This window comes from Procambarus clarkii, chromosome 22, assembly GCF_040958095.1.
Source record: "Procambarus clarkii isolate CNS0578487 chromosome 22, FALCON_Pclarkii_2.0, whole genome shotgun sequence".
Classification (NCBI taxonomy): Eukaryota; Metazoa; Arthropoda; class Malacostraca; order Decapoda; family Cambaridae; genus Procambarus; species Procambarus clarkii.
The window spans coordinates 11,251,804-11,277,816 of record NC_091171.1 but is presented as its reverse complement, the minus strand read 5'-3'; the positions used below and the strand labels follow the sequence as shown (position 1 = coordinate 11,277,816).

The 26,013-nt window shown below is 45.0% G+C and overlaps 1 protein-coding gene across 15 annotated transcripts in view; it reads left to right on the top strand.

The window, feature by feature from the left end:
• Nucleotides 1-26,013, top strand: part of LOC123757399 (mesoderm induction early response protein 1) — a 170,656-nt gene that overhangs the window by 31,825 nt on the left and 112,818 nt on the right. For 14 of the 15 annotated variants that reach the window (XM_045740983.2, XM_045740964.2, XM_045741000.2 and 11 more), the window contains 2 exons: nt 24,537-24,654; nt 25,710-25,795. The exons of the other annotated variant lie outside the window; for it this stretch is intronic. In XM_045740983.2, coding sequence (XP_045596939.1) covers nt 24,537-24,654; nt 25,710-25,795 — 204 coding nt within the window. The remainder of the gene's footprint in view (nt 1-24,536; nt 24,655-25,709; nt 25,796-26,013) is intronic. 15 annotated transcript variants of the gene reach the window in all.

Genomic DNA, 26,013 nt, shown 5'->3' with positions numbered 1-26,013 from the left:
GGGAGCCACTTCGTAGCATGTCTTTGCACCTTTTCCAGTTTGTTGATGTGCTTCTTAAGATATGGGCACCACACAACAACTGCATATTCTAGCTTTGGCCTAACAAAAGTCATGAACAATTTCTTTAGTATATCGCCATCCATGTATTTAAATGCAATTCTGAAGTTAGAAAGCATCGCATAGGCTCCTTGCACAATATTCTTTATGTGGTCCTCAGGTGATAGTTTTCTATCTAGAACCACCCCTAGATCTCTTTCTTTATCAGAATTCTTTAAAGATTTCTCACATAATATATAGGTTGTATGGGGTCTATGTTCTCCTATTCCACATTCCATAACATGACATTTATTAACATTAAATTCCATTTGCCAGGTGGTGCTCCCTCTACTTATTTTGTCCAGGTCTTCTTCAAGGGCATGACAATCATCTAAATTTCTTATCCTTCCTATTATCTTAGCATCATCAGCAAACATGTTCATATAATTCTGTATACCAACTGGTAGATCATTTATGTACACAATAAACATCACTGGTGCAAGAACTGAACCCTGTGGTACTCCACTTGTGACATTTCTCCATTCCGATACATTGCCTCTGATTACTGCCCTCATTTTTCTATCAGTCAGAAAATTTTTCATCCATGATAGAAGCTTACCTGTCACCCCTCCAATATTTTCCAGTTTCCAGAACAACCTCTTATGTGGAACTCTGTCGAAAGCCTTTTTTAGGTCCAGATAGATGCAGTCAACCCAACCATCTCTTTCCTGTAATATCTCTGTGGCTCGATCATAGAAACTGAGTAAATTCGATACACAGGATCTTCCAGATCGAAAACCATACTGTCTGTCTGATATTATATCATTTCTCTCCAGGTGTTCTACCCATTTAGTTTTGATTAGCTTTTCCAATACTTTCACTATTACACTTGTCAATGATACAGGTCTATAATTGAGGGGGTCTTCCCTGCTGCCACTTTTGTAGATTGGAACTATGTTAGCCTGTTTCCACACGTCTGCTACGATTCCTGTACATAGGGATGCCTGAAAGATCAGATGAAGTGGAATGCTGAGCTCAGATGCACATTCTCTCAGAACCCATGGTGAAACGCCATCTGGGCCAGCTGCTTTGTTCTTCCCGAGCTCCTTGAGCATATTTTCCACTTCATCTCTAGACACCTCTGTCCGCTCTATGTTGTTCTCTGGAATTCTTATTGTGTCTGGTTCTCTGAAGATTTCATTTTGTACAAACACACTTTGGAACTTTTCATTCAATGTTTCACACATTTCCTTTTCATTTTCCTTGAATCTGTTTCCCACTTTCAACCTCTGGATATTATCCTTTACCTGCAATTTGTTGTTTATGAATTTATAGAATAGACCTGGTTCTGTTTTACATTTGTCTGCAATCCCTTTTTCAAAATTTCTTTCTGCCTCTCTCCTCACTGCCGTGTAGTTGTTTCTCGCATCTTTGTGTCGCTGGTATGTTTGGGGGTTCGGCCTCTTCCTGTATTGATTCCATTTTTGTGTCTTTTGGTCTCTAGCCCTCTCGCAATTTCTATTGAACCAATCCTGTTTCCTAGTTCTGCATCTCTGTTTTGGTATCAATTTTTTTGTGCCTTTATCATATATTTCACAAAACTTGACATACATCTCATTCACTTCCTTGCCTAGCATCTAGTCTGTCCAATTATACTCACTAAAAAAATTTCTAAGGTCACCATAATGTCCTCTCCTGAAGTCTGGTTTTTCAACTGCTTCAACCTCCTTATTTTCTTCCAGCTTATAACGCATTGCATACTTTATTCCCAAAAAGACATGGTCATTTTTACCCAAGGGAGGAAGGTACTGAATGTCAAATATCTTCCTCCTTCCTGGTAAATATCAAATCTAGCATGGAGGGAACGTCCCCTTCCCTCATCCTCGTAGCTTGTTTAACATGTTGATACAAGAATGTTTCCAGGATGAGGTCTACAAATTTACAGGTCCAAAAATCTTCTGTTTTAGCTTCATATGCTTCCCAGTCTATGGATTTCAAGTTGAAGTCACCGACTATCAACAGTCGTGATCTATCGTTATCCGCTCTCGCTATAATCTCTCTCATTATTGTTATAAGACCTTCACGTTTACTATCTAGCTCCTCCTTTGACCATGTGCTGCTTGGCGGTGGACTATATGCATTTATTATCATTAGTTTATCATCCTCATGGCAGATCTCTAGTGCTATTATGTCAACTTCTTGTGGATTGGCAGTCATTATTTTGTTCACCTTTAGGTATTCTTTTACATTTGTTGAGACTACAGCAACCATATCTTTGCCCACTCCTAGAGATTGTTCATGTAATTTTCTGTAGTCGTCCTGTTTTTACATTCTGTGATTTACACACCCCCCTCGTGTCGGACGCATCCATCTTTTACTTGGATGTTTTGTTCTGTGAAAAAAATAAGATTTTGTGTGTTTCGTCATACTTTATTGCATGTTATTTTAATGTGGTTGTCGTACCCCTGCTCTTACCTCCTCTCTGATCCCAAATAATATACACATGGAAAATACTGGAGGGACAGGTCCCAAATCTGCACAATAAAATAACAACTTACTGGAGTGAATGATATGGACGAAAATGCAGAATAGAACCAGTGAAGAGGCACAATCAGAGAACACTGTATAAACATCAGAGGTCCGCGGTTGTTCAACGTCCTCCCAGCAAGCATTAGAAATATTGCCGGAACAACCGTGGACATTTTCAAGAGGAAACTAGATTTATTCCTCCAAGGAGTGCCGGACCAACCGGGCTGTGGTGGGTATGTGGGCCTGCGGGCCGCTCCAAGCAACAGCCTGGTGGACCAAACTCTCACAAGTCGAGCCTGGCCTCGGGCCGTGCTTGGGGAGTAGAACAACTCCCAGAACCCCATCAACCAGGTATCAACCAGGTAACTCCCAGAACCCCATCAAGCAGGTATCAGCAATTTCATTATTTATGTTTTTGGCAAGTGTTTTGCTATATAGGTTGTGATGTTTTGTTGCTGCGACTTGCCGCCAGGATGGCACACTAGGTCATGGCGCACCATTCCGCAGCTATGGGGCCAGATTCATGAAGCAATTACGCAAGTACTTACGAACATGTCTGTGATTCCTCAATCTTTGATGGTTTTGGTGGCATTTATTAAACAGTTTACAAGCATGAAAACTTCCCAATCAACTGTTGTTATTGTTATAAACAGCCTCCTGGTGCTTCGCAGCTTATTAACTGTTTAATAATTGTAAACAAAGCCGCCAAAGATTTAGAAAAGATGTACTGGTTCGTAAGTGCTTGCGTAACTGCTTTCGTGAATCTGGCCCCTGGTTTGTTGTCATCCACTCCATGCAAATGGCTGCTGGGCAGTTGAAAGTTTATTATTCCTTTCCCACTTTTTGGGGTGTTTTTAATTTCATTAATGAACCATTGTTCTTACTGGTAACTTGGTTGTTCCATTATGTATTACATGTCTCAGGTGTGGGTTATATCTGCTATGCAATAGGTGTAGAGGTATGTGAACTGGGATTAGCTTCCCTCATCACTGCCTATGTGCCGTCAGTAGTTTTGGTAAGTTTATACTCGCCTCGTTGTACTCAATTTAGTTGTGCTTGCGGGGTTGTGCTTCTGCTGTTGTGCCCATCAGTCTACTGGTGTACACATTCCTAAACTTCTTGAGCGCTTTCATCTCTAAGTTTAATCTTGTATATGGCATTAGTCTCCACCACCACATCACTGCCTCTTGCATTCCATTTCCTTACTACTCTGCCACTGGACAAGTTCTTTCTCAAGTCACTGTGGCTTTTTTTGGGGGACTCAGGTTCCACCTGTGTCCCATTATAGGTGTTGCTATAATTATACCACCCATGTTGCTTCATTAGATTTTTTTCCTACTCTGTTCACTTGAGAAATTATGGGTTGTTATCATGTCTCCCTGTCTCGTTCCCAAAGCAGGTTAGTCTTGTGTTCATGACTGTGGTACTTCTGTGTAATATTCTGTCTTTTGTTCACAGACTGGTTATTGGCATGGTTTTCATTACTCTATTCTTGGAACCAATTTTGTGCCTGACGACTTTGCCATGTATGCTCATCTGGTTCCCTAGTCTACGCCACTCAGTATCCCGTCCTTATTACGGCCATTTTAGACGTGGGGCTCAATTTTATTCTAAAAAAAAGAAGAGGAAAAAAAAAAAACAGCGTTGAATGTAAAGAAACGCCTTACATTGTGTAAGGAAAGGCTGAATGGATATGTATAACTTTCTGGCATCAAAGTGCATGGAGTTCTTGCCTACCGGAGACCACGAGCCAGAACCTTGCCCCCCCTCTAGAGAGGCACGAGGAGCAATGGCCTATAGAAACCCCCCCTGTGGTTGGGAGCATTCTGTGTCTGCCACCGATCAGGATAAGCACCCAGAAAGGTAGGCGCCCCCCAAAAAACCCTATTCTGGTGAAAATATTGCTACCAAAAGCCAAACAAGTGGACAGAACTCCCCAAACAAAAGTAGCAAACTAGCATAATGACATCACGTCGCTGCGCTGTCGTTTGTGCAACCCCTCCTCACCTCCCCCGGGAGGGGGAAGGGGGAGCCCCAGACCCTCTGCGCCGGTGATCCAACCAGCAGTTCTTAGGCTGGATGTCAAAATACACAAAAAACACCGCTAACCGGAGGGAGGGAGGGAGGGATGCCGGGGAGCCTCCGAGACTCGCCTAGAAAATGGCATTTCGTTACATTCAATGATGGTTTTCTGGGGGAGCCCCATTAGCTCCCTGGAGCTACCTCACTACAGATAAGGAAAAGAGGGGAAGAAACCAGGAAGAGGATGCCACGTGCCCAACCCAAAAACAAAACCACAGGCCAAACCGAAGGACCCCGCAGACCACCCGGAGACCCTAACCCTAGAACAGGAAGGAAGGAAGTGAACCCAGGCAAACCAAAATGCACCCACGGACCTAGAGGCCAAGACACACAGAAAAATAGCGGAGCCACAACCGAACACAATACATGAAGCACCCCCTACCTATCCAATTGAGCAGCAACCCAAGGACCCCTCTGCAAAACAACAGACCCAAACTTCACCCGAAAAGAAGGAGACTGCAGCAAATGAACAACCTACCACCAAGACCAATCGAGCAGAAAAACACACCAGAACCGAAGGGGTCACGACAAACGAGGAGAAGAAAGAAGATAGACCATCCGGGCTAATGACCAGGACGGCACTGGAAGTGCATGAGCAGGCCGGAGGTGAAAAACAAACTAAGACAGCTAGTGGAATGGAGCAGAAGGAACAGCAACACCGAACACAAGCTGGAGCGGCCCCGCCAGGGCAACCCAATACGAGTCGACAGTACCCGGCACCAATGACGGTCCTAGAGCAACCCCGAAGGGAAGGACAAGACAACCATATCAGAGACCATAGTACCTACGCAGGGATAGGAAAACCGGAAGGACTGCCAGGAAACATCACACTGCCGCCAGGACGAAGCACGCAGGTAGGAGACCAGCAACGAATCCACCAGCGCCCACACAAGTGACGAAAACACGAGACAAAAACCCTGAGATGCGAAGACTCGAGGGGAAGAACGAACCAGTCGTGTACTGGGCTGGACCGATCCGCAAAAAGAGGCAGAGCTGTGGGAAGACCCGCAGGATCGGATACCAAGCAAAGAAGCACCCCCAACCAAGGCTGCAAAAAACCATAAGGAACGCACGCGTCACCGAGGTACATATGAGGAAAACTACGCAGGACACAGCACTAAAACAAAACGAACACAGAACTAAAACAAAAGGAACACAAAAGCTGTAGACAGGACCGGAAAACGAGCTCCTCCTGTCCCAACGAAAAGGAACCATAAGGGGTAGGAGCGGGGGAACAGAATCAACATCCACCCGCAGACAGTGCAAGCACCTTGTATCCCACATAGAAAAGACCAATTCTGGAGTACGTGGCCCCAGCATGAAGCCCGTACCCTGTCAAGCACAAGATGAACCTTGAAAAAGTGCAGAGGTACATCACTAGGCTAGTCCCAGAGCGAAAAGGCATGAGTTTTGAGGACAGGCTGCGGGGAATGCAACTCACGACACAAAGACAGAAGAGGAAGGAGAGACATGAACACTACCCACAAAATTATCAGAGGAAATGATAGGGCAGAGAAAGAGAAACTGCTGAACATGGGTGATGCATGAAGAAGGGGACACAGGTGGAAACTGAGGACCCAAAAAGCCACATGGATGTTAGAAGAACCTGTACAGTGTCAGAGCAGTTAACAAATGGTATGCATTAGACAGTGATGTGGTGGAGGCTGACTCCAGACACAGGTCCAAATGTAGAGATGATAGAGCCCAGTAGGCTCAGGAATTTGTACACCAATTGAATGACAGTTGAGAGGCGTGACCAAAGAGCCAGAGCTTAACACCTGCAAGCACAACTAGGTGAAGACAAAAACTGGCAGGGACATGAAAGGAAAATGAAAGAACGCAGTTCCAGAACTGAACACCGGGGCAGCCCAAAATCAGGGAACTGAACATGTATAGAGGGCAACCCAGCACCAACATCAGTATAGCCAATAAGCACCTACCAAGATACACCACAATGCAGAGTATAGAGGTAGGAAATATGGAAATAGGCAACGAGAAGACCCGAAAAATGGTCCAAGCACCGGAAGATAGGGACAAGAGAGTACAATGAAGTTGACGAACGAAGATTAAGTAGCAGCTGGTAATGGAAGGTACACGACCAACCACATATACAGAGACTCCAATGTATAGAAGGGTGCAACTAGGCACCGAAAGACAGGCAAGGAAGGAGCATCCAGAGAGCATAGACCGAGGCAAGGAAAGAGTGAACAGACAGCAAGAACTGAGGCAACGAAAGTATGTCCAGATATCGAGAACAAATTCAGGCGCCTAAAGACTAAGTAAAAGGCACCGATTACCGGGGCTGAGTCCCACATTGTAACTAAGAGCAAGATACACTGACCAAGGAAGGCCACGGTAATACTCGCAAAGTAGCCAAACAAAACACACATCATCATCATCACCCCACCAAAAATAAAAAACCAGCGCCTAGCCGACAGAGTCGCCAGATCATACAATCTCATCTGCAGAGGAGACACGTGACCATGTCACGACACAGTTGAGCCAAATAACATACCAAGAGCATTGCTAGTGGAATGTTTCCAGAGTTGTGCGCCCAGCAGAAGACGAGGTGCAGTACAGAGGTGGAGGTGGCGTCACTCTGAGCCACCCCACACCCGTAAGCAGAGAAAATAACGAGGTGATTTCCCCACATATAAAATCCAGAATATCCCCAGCATCTAGCGGGCTATGACAGGAGAGAGAAGACAAGCGAGAAAGGCATAGAGAACCGCGAGAAAGGACGCTGAGCACAAACACATGTGTACACCGCCCAGAAACAAAACGATCACCCTGGCCCCAGCGCCTGAGGTACGAACTGCACCACCCGTCTTGCGGGTGGCGTGGAAGTTACCGAACCATGGAATGTGTCTCCTGGCTCACGCACCACCGGTAGAGACAGCCCACACCACAAGGCACAGAACTGAAACAAAACCGGAGCCAGAGGCACCCGACCGGCTAGTAATCACAACAGCTAAGAACTTCCCTCTCCTGGGGATGGGGGGGTTGCACAGATGGCGGCGTGGCGACGTGTTTACGTCATGCTAGTTTGCTACTTTTGTTTGGTAAGTTCTGTCCACTCATTCGGCTTTCGGTCGCAATATTTTCACCAGAATAGAGGTTTGTTTTGGGGCGCCTACCTTTCTGGGTACCTCTCCCAGACGATGGCAGACATATAATGCTCCCAACCACAGGAGGGGGGGGGTTCTATAGGCCATTGCTCTTCGTGCCTCTCTGAGGAGCCAGGTTCTGGCTCGTGGTCCCCGGTAGGCAAGAACTCCATGCACTTTGATGCCAGAAAGTTATACATATCCATTCAGCCTGGATAGCTCCGGGGTGCCAACGGGGCTTCCCCAGAAAACACATACTTAACCACTGTGATGCACTGCATTGTGAGTCTCTGGCTATGAGCCAAAAATCAAGGGTTCGCAAAAAAAAAAAAAAATACTTTTTTAAATGTTAAATTTCCCATCCCTGAATATGTACACGTAAAAAAGAAAAAGAAAATAACAAATTCCACTTAATTTGGCTGTCGGGACGTGGACAATGTGGTGCGTGACGTCATCATGGGCTATTTTCCCGTGCATGAAGCTCCCTGAGGCTAGCTCCCTGGGCCATTCAAGCCTCGCAAGTGGCCACAAATATATTAACATTTATTTTTCTGTGTATTTTCTAAGCTTTATTGTTAGGTTTTTTTTTATCGTATACTGTATGATCAGTATTTATGTCCTTCACAATATGTGTACAGTAACACGTCCATAATGTTCCATAGAACTGTGATACTTGTCTCAGTAATGTGTCCACAACAAATGTTCATTGACACAATACTAGCCACTATATTGAATATTGACACTACCTGTTCAATATTCAATATATTTACAATATGTACACTTTCACACACTATACAGTAACACACTGTATTACACACTCAGTACTTGAGAAGTGAGTGATAATCAAAGAAGCAGTCGATGGTACACAATGCGAATTCGCCCTCGATGCACCAGATACAAACAGATTCTCAGTTCCTGTTTCTTCGTTCTGTGTGCTTACAAATAATGCTCTCACGTACACCCTAGGCTTTAGTACCTGTAGATGGTATGTAGTGAAGTGAAGTGTAAGGTAGTCTTGAAAAGATCATAGGAAAGGATAAATTTGTAAGGTAGTCTTGAAAATATCTCTATAAGGTATTCTGGAAGAAATTCAGCTATTCTTGAAAAGATTGCTTTGTAAGGTTGGGTTGAAAAAATCCAGGTATTCTTGGAAAGCTCTAGGAAAAGCTAAGTGACAAAATTCTGTCCTAGTATCACTCGTATCTTCACCTGTATATGGGAAAGTGGGTGCATCTATAAAAATTAAAGATGCCAAGAGTGGAAAAGGGTGGCGCTCGGCTACTACTGGATATGCTCCCTGTATCGTCCTCATAGGTGCTGTATCACTTGTATCCAACCCTTTTGTTAGATCTTTATGGACCTAGCTTCATCAATATCATGACCCTTATGTTCTTCAAAAAATAAGGTCTGAATCTCACTGACAGAACGATAGTTAAACACCACGTCAGACAGGGGGTTGGGAGCCAGAGGCGCGTGTGCCATCAATGGTTGCTCACTCGGAACTGATCCTAGAGCATTCTGGGAATTTTTTGCAAGATGGCTGCCTCTTACTGGAGGTCCCAGGAGTCTATTTCATCCCCAACCAACTGTCTCGTGTTTTGATTAGGTACGAAATTATAAGAACATAAGAACAAAGGTAACTGGAGAAGGCCTATTGACCCACACAAGGCAGCTCCTATTTATAACCACCCAATCCCACTCATATACATGTCCAACCCACGCTTGAAACAATCAAGGGACCCCACCTTCACCACATTACGCGGTAATTGGTTCCACAAATCAACAACCCTGTTACCGAACTAGTATTTAAGTCGAAATGGATTTTCCCATAAGAAATAATGTAAATTGAATTAATCTGTTCCACACCCCCAAAAATATTAACTTAAAAATACTTTTTATACCGAATAACACTACAATACAGTATGTATATCTTACCTTGAATGAGGGCTCTTGTTGGCGTATGGAAGATGGTGAGGAGGACGGGAGGAGGAGAGGGTTTCAGTCTTTGGAAGTGAGTCCCCTTTCATTATAACATCTGGCAGTGATGACTTTTCTGGGATATTCTCTCCTATGTTTTGCCTGCATGGAGAGAGGAAAAGCTAGGACAACCTTGTGGCTCACTGCTTGTTTTTCTCACCAAAAACCTTTCTAGTGACACTTGTTTTTCCCTATGTTGTAACACTTGTCTAAAGTGAGACATCACATTGTCATTAACTACTGTGCTGCGCCAAGTTTATTGCGAAATTTCCCGTGCGCATGAAATAAAGTGTTCCCCAGAAATTGTTTTTCTTCGTAAAATGATAAATTCCCTTCCCTGAATATGTCTATGTAAAAATAAATACCAAATTCCATTTACTTTGGTTGTGGGGACGTGGACAAGGTGCGCTCTGATGTCATCAATGCCTGGTCGCCTGTGCGTGACTCACCCAGACATGGTCACACAGGTCATTCAAGCACCGGGTGTTGCCATATATATATTTTCAATTATTTGTTCTATGTATTTCTAATGCGGTTTTATTTGTTTTTTATCATATATGATGCATAATTGTGTCCTTTACAATATGTATACAGTAGAACGTTCATAATGTTCCTTGGAACTGTGATACATGTGTCAGTAATGTGTCCACAATAAATTTTTATTGTTGCAATATTACTTGTTAAGAATTCACTAAAATTACAATATGTACAGTTTCACACACTATTTACACAGTTACACACTGTATTACACACTCAGTACTTCGGAAGTGAGTAATAATCAACGAAGTAGTCCATGGTACATAGCGCGACTTCGCTGTCGTAGCACCAGGCACAGATAGATTTTCACTTCCTGTTTCTTCGTTCTGTGTGCTTGCAAATAACGCGCTCACGTACACCCTTGGCATTAGTACCTGTAGGTGGTATGTAGCCAAGTTTGTAAAACGTAAGGTAATCTTGAAAAGATTACAGGAAAAGATCAAGTTGTAAGGTAGTCGTGAAAAGATCGCTTCGTAAGGTCCCACACAGGAAGAGATTCAACCAGCCTCAAAGAGTGTCCGTCAGTCAAGAAGAAATTCAGCTGTTCTTGAAAATATCTATGGAAAACACCACCATGGAAGCCGCTAACACTTCACCTATGCTACTTGTATCAGATGCATCATCACTGAACGCAAAAAACGATTCATCTATGTGTCATCTAAATAAATTGGAGAGCATAGCATAGGTGGGCAAGGAGAAAACGATTCATCTATGTATCATCTAAATAAATTGGAGAGCATAGCATAGGTGGGCAAGGATTGCGCTGAGAGCTACAATTGGATACCTGCTTGATACCTGCTTGATGGGGTTCTGGGAGTTGTTCTACTCCCCAAGCCCGGCCCAAGGCCAGGCTCGACTTGAGAGTTTGGTCCGCCAGGCTGTTACTTGGAGCGGCCAGCAGGCCCACATACCCACCACAGCCTGGCTGATCCGGAATTTCTCTTAGAAAAAGAGTCCAGTTTTCTCTTGAATATGTCCACGGTTGTTCCGGCAATATTTCTTATAGTTGCTGGGAGGACGTTGAACAACTGCGGACCTCTGATGTTTATACAGTGTTCTCTGATTGTGCCTATGGTACCTCTGCTCTTCACTGGTTCAATATTGCATTTTCTTCCATATCGTTCACTCCAGTATGTTGTTGTTTTACTGTGTAGATTTGGGACCTGGCCCTCCAGTATTTTCCATGTGTATATTATTTGGTATCTCTCTCGTCTCCTTTCTAGAGAGTACATTTGGAGAGCTTTGAGACGATCCCAATAATTTAGGTGTTTTATCTCGTCTATCTGTGCCGTATATGTTCTCTGTATTCCCTCTATTTCAGCAATCTCTCCTGCTCTGAAGGGGAAAGTGAGTACTGGGGAGTACACGAGACGGGTCAACACAAGTGACTTGAAGAGTACAACCATTGTGATGGGATCCCTGGATTTGAAAGTTCTCGTAATCCATCCTATCATTTTTCTGGCTGACGCAATATTTGCTTGGTTATGCTCCCTAAACGTTAGATCGTCAGACATCATTATTCCCAAATCCTTGACATGCTGTATTTCTACTATGGGAAGATTTGATTGTGTTTTGTACCCTGTTTCAGATCCTCATTTTTTGCCGTACCTGAGTACCTGAAATTTATCTCTGTTAAACATCATGTTATTTTCTGCTGCCCAATCGAAAACTTTGTTGACATCTGCTTGTAATTTTTTAATGTCTTCAGCAGAGGTAATTTTCATGCTGATTTTTGTGTCATCTGCGGAGGATGACACGAAGCTGTGACGTGTATTTTTGTCTATATCTGATATGAGAATAAGGAACAGTAGCGGTGCAAGGTCCGCTAATGTTCTCTGTTCGATATGCTCGCTGTGTCGTCCCCATAGGTGCTGTATCACTTGCATTCGACCTTTGTGTTAGGTCCTTATTGTGCCTAGCTTAACCAATATTATGACCCTTATGTTCTTCAAACAATAAGGTTTGAATTTCTCTGACAGAGTGCGATCTTTCAACACCGCGTCGGAACGGTGTTTCGGAGCCAGAGGCGCGTGCGCCACCCATGGTTGCTCACTCAGTACTAACCCAGCCAGCAGCCCTAGGGCATTCTTGGAATGTTTTCCAAGATGGCTTCCTCTCATTGGAGGTCCTAAGAGTCCATTTCGTACACAACCAACCTCGCACACATTTAGAATGTGTACGAAAAAATCAGAGTTTTCTCGGTTGGCGCAGTATAGTGATTAAAAAGGTTAACACAACGGCCTACTACAGCTTTCTTTGGGTGACACTTCTCAGCAAAATTTTGCCATTCTTCTCATACTGCACACACATTTTCTTAATAGATGAGGAAGGGACATCCTCTAGTCTACATCAACAACCCTTATTCCATTTTCATGTTTACGATTGATCTCTTGTTTTTCCTCTATGGTCATCCTCACATGTGTTTTCTTAGGTTGAATCTTACCACTGACTGTCTTGGGACCCATGGTGTGATATATAATAATTACTTTTATGTTCAAAAAACAAAAAAGCAAAAAAAAACTGAAATTCTTTACATGTGCGATCATCACTAAGCGCGCAGGTCTGGTGAACTGAGGAGGGGTCGGCCGTTCCACCAGGAACACACGCTCGGTTGATCCAAATACGTATCAACAAAGGTCGTTAGTCGATGGCACGGTTGAAAGTCGAGTTCCATTTTCCGATAAAATTTATGTAGTAACTCGAAAAATTCATAGGTAGGGGCAGTCATAAGTCGAGGTGTCACTGTATGTATGTAATTACCTAAGTGTAATTACCTAAGTGTAGTTACAGGATGAGAGCTACGCTCGTGGTGTCCCGTCTTCCCAGCACTCTTTGTCATATAACGCTTTGAAACTACTGACGGTCTTGGCCTCCACCACCTTCTCACTTAACTTGTTCCAACCGTCTACCACTCTATTTGCGAAGGTGAATTTTCTTATATTTCTTCGGCATCTGTGTTTAGCTAGTTTAAATCTATGACCTCTTGTTCTTGAAATTCCAGGTCTCAGGAAGTCTTCCCTGTCGATTTTATCAATTCCTGTAACTATTTTGTATGTAGTGATCATATCACCTCTTTTTCTTCTGTCTTCTAGTTTTGGCATATTTAATGCTTCTAACCTCTCCTCGTAGCTCTTGCCCTTCAGTTCTGGGAGCCACTTAGTAGCATGTCTTTGCACCTTTTCCAGTTTGTTGATGTGCTTCTTAAGATATGGGCACCACACAACAGCTGCATATTCTAGCTTTGGCCTAACAAAAGTCATGAACAATTTCTTTAGTATATCGCCATCCATGTATTTAAATGCAATTCTGAAGTTAGAAAGCATAGCATAGGCTCCTTGCACAATATTCTTTATGTGGTCCTCAGGTGATAGTTTTCTATCTAGAACCACTCCTAGATCTCTTTCTTTATCAGAATTCTTTAAAGATTTCTCACATAATATATAGGTTGTGTGGGGTCTATGTTCTCCTATTCCACATTCCATAACATGACATTTATTAACATTAAATTCCATTTGCCAAGTGGTGCTCCATATACTTATTTTGTCCAGGTCTTCTTGAAGGGCATGACAGTCATCTAAATTTCTTATCCTTCCTATTATCTTAGCATCATCAGCAAACATGTTCATATAATTCTGTATACCAACTGGTAGATCATTTATGTACACAATAAACATCACTGGTGCAAGAACTGAACCCTGTGGTACTCCACTTGTGACATTTCTCCATTCTGATACATTGCCTCTGATTACTGCCCTCATTTTTCTATCAGTCAGAAAATTTTTCATCCATGATAGAAGCTTACCTGTCACCCCTCCAATATTTTCCAGTTTCCAGAACAACCTCTTATGTGGAACTCTGTCGAAAGCCTTTTTTAGGTCCAGATAGATGCAGTCAACCCAACCATCTCTTTCCTGTAATATCTCTGTGGCTCGATCATAGAAACTGAGTAAATTCGATACACAGGATCTTCCAGATCGAAAACCATACTGTCTGTCTGATATTATATCATTTCTCTCTAGGTGTTCTACCCATTTAGTTTTGATTAGTTTTTCCAATACTTTCACTATTACACTTGTCAATGATACAGGTCTATAATTGAGGGGGTCTTCCCTGCTGCCACTTTTGTAGATTGGAACTATGTTAGCCTGTTTCCACCCGTCTGCTACGATTCCTGTACACAGGGATGCCTGAAAGATCAGGTGAAGTGGAATGCTGAGCTCAGATGCACATTCTCTCAGAACCCATGGTGAAACGCCATCTGGGCCAGCTGCTTTGTTCTTACCGAGCTCCTTGAGCATTTTCTGGGGGGAGCCCCGTCGGCTCCCCGGAGCTTTACCGGCTGATATGCTAATGTCAGACTTTGGCATCAGTCATGTGTATGGAGTTCTAGGGCCTACCGGGGACCACGAGCCAGAACCTGGCCCCCTCAGAGAGGCAAGGGGAGCAATGGCCTATAGAAACCCCCGTGTGGTTGGAAGCATTCTATGTCTGCCATCGACCGGGTCAAGCATCCAGAAAGGTAAGCATTCCAAAACAAACCCCTATTCTGGTGAAAATTGCTACCTAAGCCGAACTAGTGAATAGAACTCTTCAACAGAAAACACGGAAACTAGTATGACGTCATACGTCACCGCGCCGCTGTCTGCGCAGCTCCCCCCTCCCCGGGAGGGGGAAGGGGGAGCCCCAGACCTCCCACGCCGGCTATCCACCCATCAGTTCTTCGGCTGATGCTATAGGCAATGGTTATGTGCTCCGGCTCCAGTGGTTGTTTCAGCACTGTACCTAGAGTGTGGTGTCTGTTTTCTAGGTGGTGCGTGAGCCGGGTGTGATTCTTCAGTACTCGGGCTGCATGCGCCTAGGGTTCCCTTCCCTAGGTGCCCTGTAAGTACTGCCCTTGGGGCTTGGGGCCACCTTCCACAAGTTCCTTGGGTCCTGCCCCTGCTTGGCCGTTTACCGCTTGGTTTTCGGCCGCTCTTTGTGTGCTCGGGTGTTCTGTCTCCCTTGTTCGCCTTAGAGTAAGGGGCAGTGTTTGCACTGGTGGGGCGCGGGGTACTGTGCAGCTTGTCTTTACCAATCATAGCGGCCGGCTCTGTTCCGCTTGGGTACGCTGTCCTCTTGCGGGGTTTTCTTTTTCTTTTGTTTCTATACCTGGTGGGGGGGTCTGCCTTCGTTCTTGCCCCTTGTGTCCCTTGTGTTCTGAGTATTTCTGGTGGTACCCCCTGCTAGGTCCCCGTGAGTGTACACGTCCCGGGGGTTCAGCTCTTAGAAAGTTGTTTGGTAGCTTGGGTGCCGGTTAGCAGTACCCTGCCTGGGATTACCTGAGCGCGAGTCCTCTTAAAGTAAACGCTCGGGACCCTGGGAAACCCCTGGGGGCGCGCGGGTCCGATGGATGTGGCCCCTGAGCCCCCCCCTCGCTTCCAGCGAGTTTGAGGGTTGCTCTCACCTTTTGTCTCTGGGTGACTCTCTGTTTTGCCTCCGTCTGCTGCCTGTGGGGTCGGTGACACCTTCGACCCGGTGTCCTGCGAGTTTGGTTGCTCGTTGTGGCTCGGTTACCCAGTTGTGCTAACAAAGCGGGTGCGGGCAGCAGGGGCGTTGCACTTGAGCCTTGGTGGTGGCAACGTTCTCGTGGTTTCCTCCCCGGGAGCCCCGGGGCTGCCCCGTTGTATTTCGTTTTTCCCCTGGTTCACCCTTCCTGCCTGCATCCGGTTCCTTACCGTCTGTAGGTTCAGGGCGGGGTGTTTGGTGGTGTTGAGACTCGGGCAGTCTCGGGGAATTCCCCTTCCGGGGTAGTGACGGGGGCATTTGGGCCTGTTCCTCCAGCCGTGTTGTATGAGTCTGCCAGTGGGCTCCCTTCCTTAGTGTTTTCACGGCTGCCCCGGTTTTCTGGTACGGCCGGGGCTTTGGGGGAACGGCTCGGCCCCGGGGCCTGTCGTGTAGGTTCCCGGGGCTGGGGAGGGGCTGACTTGGGGGGCCTTGGCCCCGTTAGACCCCGTGGGGGGTTTTATCCCCCTCTAGGCGGGGCTTGTGGTTACGCGGAGTGGGGTTTTTCCTCCCCACTCGCCGTACGTGCTGTTGGACGTCGGCCCCTCCCCGGGCTCGGTTCCTTGGCCTTTGAGTCGGTTGGTTCCGTCCTGTGGGTGGATGTTTCCTCCCCCGCTTTTTGGGACGGTGTTTTTGTCATGTTTCCCCGTTCGATGGGGTTCTGCGTGACTTTTGATCTCGGGTGCGCCTGCGCCTTCGTGTGCCTTCGGGACTAGTGTTGGCTTCTGTGTTCTCGAGGGTACGGGAAGGTTTTTCGCTACTTCCCGCATTATTGGAACGTCTGTCGGCTCCTAGTACTTGTCGCCCTGTTGGGCTACTTGTCGCCCTGTTGGGCTACTTGTCGCCCTGTTGGGCTACTTGTCGCCCTGTTGGGCTACTTGTCGCCCGGTTGGGCTACTTGTCGGCCGTTTGGGCTACTTGTCGCCCGTTTGGGCTACTTGTCGCCCGTTTGGGCTACTTGTCGCCCGTTTGGGTTCCCTTTTTTTGGGCTCTTTGCTTCTTTGGCCGGTTTTCTTGTTCCTGCTTCCTCTTTTGGCTCTTTTTCTCGTGCAATAGTCCTGGCTGGCGCCTTCCCGCAGGGAGGGTGTGCGGTTCGGCCAGCGTGTTATGCGCATGCGCCGTGGAGTTTGTTTTGGTCTGGGCGATGGTTCAGTGCTGGGGTTTTGCGCCCTTTTTTGCTACAGTGCTTCGCCTCTCGTTCTTCTCCCTGGCTGCGGTATGTGCCCCTTTGCGCCAGGGGTGTCCTGGTTCCCAGTTGTGGGGAGGACACCGCGGTTTTCTGTGTCATGGGTGTGGACCGCCTCCTTCGCCTCTCCCTGTTCTCCTGCGGGTCCGGCTCTGGCGTCTTCACCTGGCGGTGCTCCCAAGTTCTTCTGGGCACGGTTGAGTCGTGTCAAGTTCGAGCCACCATTCGCCAGGTGAGTTTCTGCGGTCTGGCGTCTTTTGGCCGGGCGCTGGATGCGGCGGTGTTCATATACCTGTCTTTATTTAGGTATAATTTTGTACGACTGAGACCGTTCGCACACCAGTGACTGTCCCTTTATCACCCACTCCTGTCCCCCTCCTGTGCATGTCCAACCCTTGCTACAGTCGTTCAGGGGACCCTCCTTTTTTAATGTTGTGAGGTGTGGGGGTTGTAGGGTTGGTTCTGTACTCACCTGGTGAGGCTCCTGGCTGTGCTTGCAGGATTTGAGCTCTGGCTCTTGGGTCCCGCCTATCTGGTAGAACTTGCGGGATAGTACCAGTGGAGTGCAGTGGTGCTATTGGCACTTTTGGGGAACACTGTATTACCATCAGTGGTCTGTGCTTGTTACACGACCTACTTGCGAGCATAAGCCTTCTTGCTGGTTCGTCCGTGGACTTCCAGGGCGCACTGGCCTGTTTTCGTATGGCAGTTCCGGCCCGTCCTGGTTGTGGGGGTATGTGGGCCGGTGGACTGCTCCTAGCAGCTGCCTGGTGGGCCATCCTCTGGCCGGTCTGGCCTGACCTTGGGCCGGGCTTGAGGTGTAAAAGAGCTCCCAGTACCTCATCCAGCAGGTATCGAGCGGGGTTTCTCCGCCGTCGGTCGCCTGGTGCAGGTTTCTGGGCCTGCAGGGTTTTGTCGTGTCTCCGTTGGCCCTGTCTGGGGTCTGCCTGCTCCGTTCTCTGCCTTTGCAGAGGGGAGTTGCTATTTACATGTTGCATGTTGCAGTGGTGCCTGTTGCTGCTGCTGCTGCACGTGAGCATTGGTACCGTGTTTCACGGTGGCGTGTCCTTGTTCCTGTGTCCGGTTGTGGAGTGGCGCTTTGCTGCTGTTTTGTGCCTGGGGATTGCGTGGGGTTTTTGTCCCTGCCTGATTGTCCACCCCTGGTTGTTCTCCTGGTTTTTTTTTTTTTTTTTTTGTGCTTCTGCTCTTTCTTCCTGCCTCTTCTGCAGCAGGAATGTTCTGCGTGTGTTCTTAGGCGTTGGTCAGCCTGTGTCCTGTGATGTGCTTCTTTGTCTCGGTCTGTTGCAGTTGTTCGGGCCCCTTGGTTCGGGTCCTGTTCTGGCGGCGACCCTTCCGCCTTCTTTGGTTTTCCTAGCTTGCCCTGCCGGTTGTTGTTGTTGTTTTATTTTTTTTTTGGGGGGGTTCTTGCGATGTCTCGCGTCGGACCCGTCGTTTCTGAACTCCTGGCGGGCTTGCATGCTTCGGAGTTTTTCTGTTCGGCAGACGTTCCATCTCCTTGTGCCGCCTGGGTTTCGGTGGTCGCGCCCGAGATCTTCTCGCGGCTCCGCCTTTTTCCTGGGCTCGGGGGGGCCTTGTCGGGGCTGCTTATGTTCTGCCTCGTGGTCTCGCCTCCGGTTGGTGGTCGGGTGGCTTCGTGGTAGGTGTCCCACCTGCGTGCTTCTTGGCGGCAGTATGGGGTATTTTGGCGGTCCTTCCTTTTCCTGTCCCTTCTTCGGTGGGTCCTTCTTGTTGGCTTGGTTTACTCTCGGCTTGGTTTTCTAGTGGGGGTTGGGGGCCGTCGTCTTGCCACATACTGTCGCCTCTTTTCGTGCGGCGCAGGCGGAGCCGCTTCAGCTTGCTTTCGGTCTTGGTGTTGCTTCTGCACCGTTAGTCAGCTGTCTTGTGCGTCATTTCACCTCCGGCCTGTTCGTGCGCCGCTTGCACCATCCTGGTCTCTGGTCAGCGTGCTCCGTCTTCTCCTCGGTTGGTAGTGCCCCTTCGGTTCCGGTGTGTTTTTTCGTCGGCTCTTTCCTTTGGGCCTTTGCCTCTGGGGGTCGGTTCGCTGTGTTTTCTTGCTCCTTCGGTTTTAGCGTTTTGGTTGTTTGATGGCAGCAGTCTCCATCTTTTCTGGCGCGGGGTGGGGCTGCTGCATTCTGGAGGGGTCCAGGGTTTGTTGGTGCTTTGTTGGTCGGGCCGGGGGTGTGTCGTTTTTGTGTTCAGTGGCGGCCCTCTGCTGTTGTTTGCGTGCCACGGCGTTTGGGTCCGGAGCGCGTTTTGCGTTGATCCGGTTCTGTTCTTCCCGGTTCGCGGGTGATGGTGTCCCGGGTGGTCAGCCGTGTTCTTGTGGCTAAGCTGCCTGTGTTCTTCCCTCATGCCTGTGGCGTTCGTGGCTTCGCTGCTCTCGCTGCCGTCTGGGCGACGTGGCCTTGCAGTCTTTCGGGCATGGATTTTTGGTGTTCGTGCAGGGGCCTTGCTGCTCGTGGTTCTCGTGTTGTTCCCGGGATTTTCGGGGCTGTGGCGCCTTGGGTTGGCGTTTGCTGCCGGTTGTCTCGCCTCCTTGGGGGGTGCGTGGTGTCCGCCTCCCGGTTTTGTCCCTTTGACCTTCCTCTGTGGGTAGTTAGCTCCGGGGAGCCGACGGGGCTCCCCCCAGAAAACCAGCGTTGAATGTAATGAAACGCCATTTTCTGGGTGAGACCCGGAGGCTCCCCGGCAACCCTCCCTCCCTCCGGTCGGCGTTTTTCGCGTGTTTTGACATCCAGCCTCAGAACTGATGGGTGGATAGCCGGCGTGGGAGGTCTGGGGCTCCCCCTTCCCCCTCCCGGGGAGGGGGGAGCTGCGCAGACAGCGGCGCGGTGACGTATGACGTCATACTAGTTTCCGTGTTTTCTGTTGAAGAGTTCTATTCACTAGTTCGGCTTAGGTAGCAATTTTCACCAGAATAGGGGTTTGTTTTGGAATGCTTACCTTTCTGGATGCTTGACCCGGTCGATGGCAGACATAGAATGCTTCCAACCACACGGGGGTTTCTATAGGCCATTGCTCCCCTTGCCTCTCTGAGGGGGCCAGGTTCTGGCTCGTGGTCCCCGGTAGGCCCTAGAACTCCATACACATGACTGATGCCAAAGTCTGACATTAGCATATCAGCCGGTAAAGCTCCGGGGAGCCTCCGGGTCTCACCCAGAAAATGGCGTTTCATTACATTCAACGCTGGTTTTTTCCACTTCGTCTCTAGACACCTCTATGTGTTCTATGTTGTTCTCTGGAATTCTTATTGTATCTGGTTCCCTAAAGATTTCATTTTGTACAAACACACTTTGGAACTTTTCGTTTAGTGTTTCACACATTTCCTTTTCATCTTCCGTGAATCTATTTCCCATTTTCAACCTCTGAATATTATCCTTTACCTGCAATTTGTTGTTTATGAATTTATAGAATAGACCTGGTTCTGTTTTACATTTGTCCGCAATCCCTTTTTCAAAATTTCTTTCTGCCTCTCTCCTCACTGCCGTGTAGTTGTTTCTCGCATCTTTGTATCGCTGGTATGTTTGGGGGTTCGGCCTCTTCCTGTATTGATTCCATTTTTGTGTCTTTCGGTCTCTAGCCCTCTCGCAATTTCTATTGAACCAATCCTGTTTCCTAGTTCTGCATCTCTGTTTTGGTATAAATTTTTTTGTACCTTTATCATATATTTCACAAAACTTGCCATACATCTCATTCACTTCCTTGCCTAGCATCAAGTCTGTCCAATTATACTCACTAAAAAAATTTCTAAGGCCACCATAATGTCCTCTCCTGAAGTCTGGTTTTTCAACTGCTTCAACCTCCTTATTTTCTTCCAGCTTATAACGCATTGCATACTTTATTCCCAAAAAGACATGGTCACTTTTACCCAAGGGAGGAAGGTATGTATGTATATATGTATATATGTATATATGTATATATGTATATATGTATATATGTATATATGTATATATGTATATATATATATATATATATATATATATATATATATATATATATATATATATATATATATTTATATATATATATATATAGAGCAAGTGAGGGGTCATTTTTACGTTTTTTTCCGTTTTCTTTCTTTTTCTTTTTTCCGTTTTCTTTTTTCCGTATCTTTACGTTTCTAAAGTTGTATACTTCACTCTCGTGTTTAGGAGAGTTGTGCCTTAAGCATAGACACAGTGTTCTCCCATATTAACAGGGACTTGATGAAAAAAACGTAAAAATGACCCCTCACTTGCTCTAGTGCTCTTGGGAGGTGGTGGTCTTTGGAGTGTTAAATACTCCGAAATTACCATCTCTTTTAAGGGTCTGAGCAGGTGGTGGAGTGGGTTAAGGCGTACCTGTTATGCCAGTTGCTGGAAGGCTTCTGTGCTGGCTAGGGTTCAAGTCTCCTGGTGGGAAAGTGTTTCTAAAGTTGTATACTTCACTCTCGTGTTTAGGAGAGTTGTGCCTTAAGCATAGACACAGTGTTCTCCCATATTAACAGGGACTTGATGAAAAAAACGTAAAAATGACCCCTCACTTGCTCTAGTGCTCTTGGGAGGTGGTGGTCTTTGGAGTGTTAAATACTCCGAAATTACCATCTCTTTTAAGGGTCTGAGCAGGTGGTGGAGTGGGTTAAGGCGTACCTGTTATGCCAGTTGCTGGAAGGCTTCTGTGCTGGCTAGGGTTCGAGTCTCCTGGTGGGAAAGTGTTTCTAAAGTTGTATACTTCACTCTCGTGTTTAGGAGAGTTGTGCCATATATATATATATATATATATATATATATATATATATATATATATATATATATATATATATATATATATATATATATATATATATATATATATATATGAATGAAAACTCACACCCCAGAAGTGACTCGAACCCATACTCCCAGAAGCAACGCAACTGGTAACTACAGGGCGCCTTAATCCGCTTGACCATCCCAGGTGAAATGCTATGCCCAAGATTACCATCCGAGTTGCCGTCGGGGAAGTGGCTCAAATAGCCTCGGCTATCACTTCCTTTTGACGGCCGTGATGGTCAAGCGGATTAAGGCGCCCTGTAGTTACCAGTTGCGTTGCTTCTGGGAGTATGGGTTCGAGTCACTTCTGGGGTGTGAGTTTTCATTCGCATATAGTCCTGGGGACCATTCAGGCTTGTTCGCATATATATATATATATATATATATGTCGTACCTAGTAGCCAGAACGCCCTTCTCAGCCTATTATGCAAGGCCCGATTTGCCTAATAAGCCAAGTTTTCCGAAATTAATATATTTTCTCTAATTTTTTTCTTATGAAATGATAAAGCTACCCATTTCATTATGTATGAGGTCAATTTTTTTTTATTGGAGTTAAAATTAACGTAGATATATGACCGAACCTAACCAACCCTACCTAACCTAACCTAACCTAACCTATCTTTATAGGTTAGGTTAGGTTAGGTTAGGTAGTCGAAAAACAATTAATTCATGAAAACTTGGCTTATTAGGCAAATTTGGCCTTGCATAGTAGGCTGAGAAGTGCGTTCTGGCTATTAGGTACGACATATACTTAGTTATATATATATATATAAATAAATATATATATATATATATATATATATATATTTATATATATATTACAGTATATATATATTTATATTTATATATATATTACAGTATATATATATATAATATTTATGTAATAATAAATAATATATAAATATATATATATATATATATATATATATATATATATATATATATATATATATATATATATATATATATATATATATATATATATATATATATAACTGAAAACTCACACCCCAGAAGTGACTCGAACCCATACTCCCACAACTGGTATGTACAGGGACGCCTTAATCCGCTTGACCATCACGACCGGACATAAGGAAGTGATAGCCGAGGCTATATGAACCACTTCCCCGCCGGCACTCGGATGGTAATCTTGGGCATAGCATTTTATCAAATCACCTCATTCTTTGGGGCACACGTGAGGAACACAAATGCAAACAAGCCTGAATGGTCCCCAGGACTATATACAACTGAAAACTCACACCCCAGAAGTGACTCGAACCCATACTCCCACAACTGGTATGTACAGGGACGCCTTAATCCGCTTGACCATCACGACCGGACATAAGGAAGTGATAGCCGAGGCTATATGAACCACTTCCCCGCCGGCACTCGGATGGTAATCTTGGGCATAGCATTTTATCAAATCACCTCATTCTTTGGGGCACACGTGAGGAACACAAATGCAAACAAGCCTGAATGGTCCCCAGGACTATATACAACTGAAAACTCACACCCCAGAAGTGACTCGAACCCATACTCCCACAACTGGTATGTACAGGGACGCCTTAATCCGCTTGACCATCACGACCGGACATAAGGAAGTGATAGCCGAGGCTATATGAACCACTTCCCCGCCGGCACTCGGATGGTAATCTTGGGCATAGCATTTTATCAAATCACCTCATTCTTTGGGGCAGTGAGTTTTCAGTTGTATATAGTCCTGGGGACCATTCAGGCTTGTTTGCATTTGTGTTCCTCACGTGTGCCCCAAAGAATGAGGTGATTTGATAAAATGCTATGCCCAAGATTACCATCCGAGTGCCGGCGGGGAAGTGGTTCATATAGCCTCGGCTATCACTTCCTTATGTCCGGTCGTGATGGTCAAGCGGATTAAGGCGTCCCTGTACATACCAGTTGTGGGAGTATGGGTTCGAGTCACTTCTGGGGTGTGAGTTTTCAGTTGTATATAGTCCTGGGGACCATTCAGGCTTGTTTGCATATATATATATATATATATATATATATATATATATATATATATATATATATATATATATATAAATAAATATATATATATATATATAATTATTATTATTATTATTATTATTATTATGATTTATTTACTACCAAAAAGGGTACCTTGTAGTGCTCAAGATACTCTGCCTCTTCCCTTCCCTCTCTCTTCTTTCCTCCTCTAGCCAGTCTGGCCTCCAACCTCAGACAGCCATTTCCAGTTATCTGTATAGTATTTATATGCTAAGAAATCTAGGGACCTTTTACTGATTGTGTGGGAGGGATCACTGTTATGCCAGACCCCCTCTTAATAGGAGTAATAGAACTGACCCTGACCTGCCTATGTTTGTTCCATACTCCATGCCATTCACCCTGTAATGTTGGGTAAAACTAGCCCCAAGCATCTGCCCTCCACCCTCATATAGACAGAAGCTGCCATTTTCTCTTATACAGTAGATATAAATATAATTAATAAATAAATCATATGAAGTACATGCATCAGTCACACACTATATATACTGTACTATATAAATATACGCAATTTAAATGTTGTATATGCTTGGTACCTGATTTATTCCAGGAGTGCCTTTTTATTAATTTTAACAGTAAAGCCTCCAGGCAGCCCTAACCATACATGCATTTCTTGCCTATTCCATTTCCCTTTTATGCTCCTAAGATCTTTCCTGTATATACAGTACTTCACTTTCTGCCTCATAGATACAAAGGAACAAAAAGGATACCAAACAGCATCAGACCATTGGGTCCAAACGAAGCTGTTTATATAGTAGAAGACTTATGGTGGCCCAAACAATGAAAGCTGTGGATTTGAATCGAGGTATTTGTCTAACATGTTTTAAACATATTAATGGTGCTAGTGCATTCTGGTACTGGTAAATTCTATATATTTACCACTGTTAGAGAAAAGATATCTCAGAAATTGACTAAAATCATTTGCCTGTGATTTAAAACTCATTGCTGCGTGTTGTGTGACTGAACATTGAATCATATTCTGAATGAATATTGCCATGCTCTTGAACTTTTGGATGTATTTACAGTCGTCTTTTTCCTTAACCTAATATAGCTAAATAAACTTAGTGCCTAATTGGTTCCATATTTGCTTTTTAGTTTGAGTGCCCTTTTTATTGGTTGACACTCTGAGCATCTTTCACTGCTGTGTGTATATCCTCCTTAGATATAGTGAGCCAAACTGAATTCAGTATTTTTGGATATATTACACCAAGATACTGTACATAGCAAGGTTGACTTTGCTGAATCAAAGTTTCAATGTTTTGCTAATGAATCCTAAAACTTATTTTTTCTTTTAATTCACTGCCTATTTACTGGGCTTCAAAATGTTAACCATTTTTTATCCAAACCTTCATCTTTTAATTTTGAAGTTTTATACAGGTCATGTAATTTCTTACTTTCTCATTTGTGCATCAAATATATTATTTTCAATTTAACCTAGAAAGTTGTTTGCCACGTTTTAGTCTAGTTAACTCGTTTGTCTGCATCCGTTTGTAGTGACCGATGCTTAGATAATGCTGTGACTGTGTGTTATAAAGTGATATAAAGTGACTGTTGTCGGTGAATTTGTTTTACTTGAATAGCAGGGCTTTCCAACTAGTGGCCGAAGTGTGTGTGTGTGTGTGTAAGCTGCAGCCTGTGAATGAGTGTGTATTATGAGAAATACTATATATAATTATAAAAAAGATAAAAAATGTAAACTTATTAGCAAAGAATTTTGTTGCCAAAAAATTGCCACTGCTCGTGTGTGAAAACATGAATTTTCATCCAGTCCAATGTAGAATCTATAGTTAAGATTTTTGAAAACGATTTCTTGAATTTGAATGACTGAAAAAAAACTAATACTTTTCAATAATCCACTAGGAGTTGCGGTTGAAAATCAGTCTTCCACCGTACAACTTGAGCCGTGTGAACTACAAGCTGACCCGTTCCTAGCCGGCAGACAAGAAGTAGGGCAGTACTTCTTTAAACTTCTTACAAATGACCACTTCCCCCTGGTTTAAAAACTCTTGTCAATGTTTGGTGGCACATGCGAGTCTGAAAGTCACTTTTTTACATTAAAGTTAAAAAAAAAAAATTTCAAAGCTCACTTACAGTACGAATTCCTCATCCACTTGCTCCGATTGACTTTAGCCGAGTGGTCAGTTGATATTGATTCTCTTGTAGA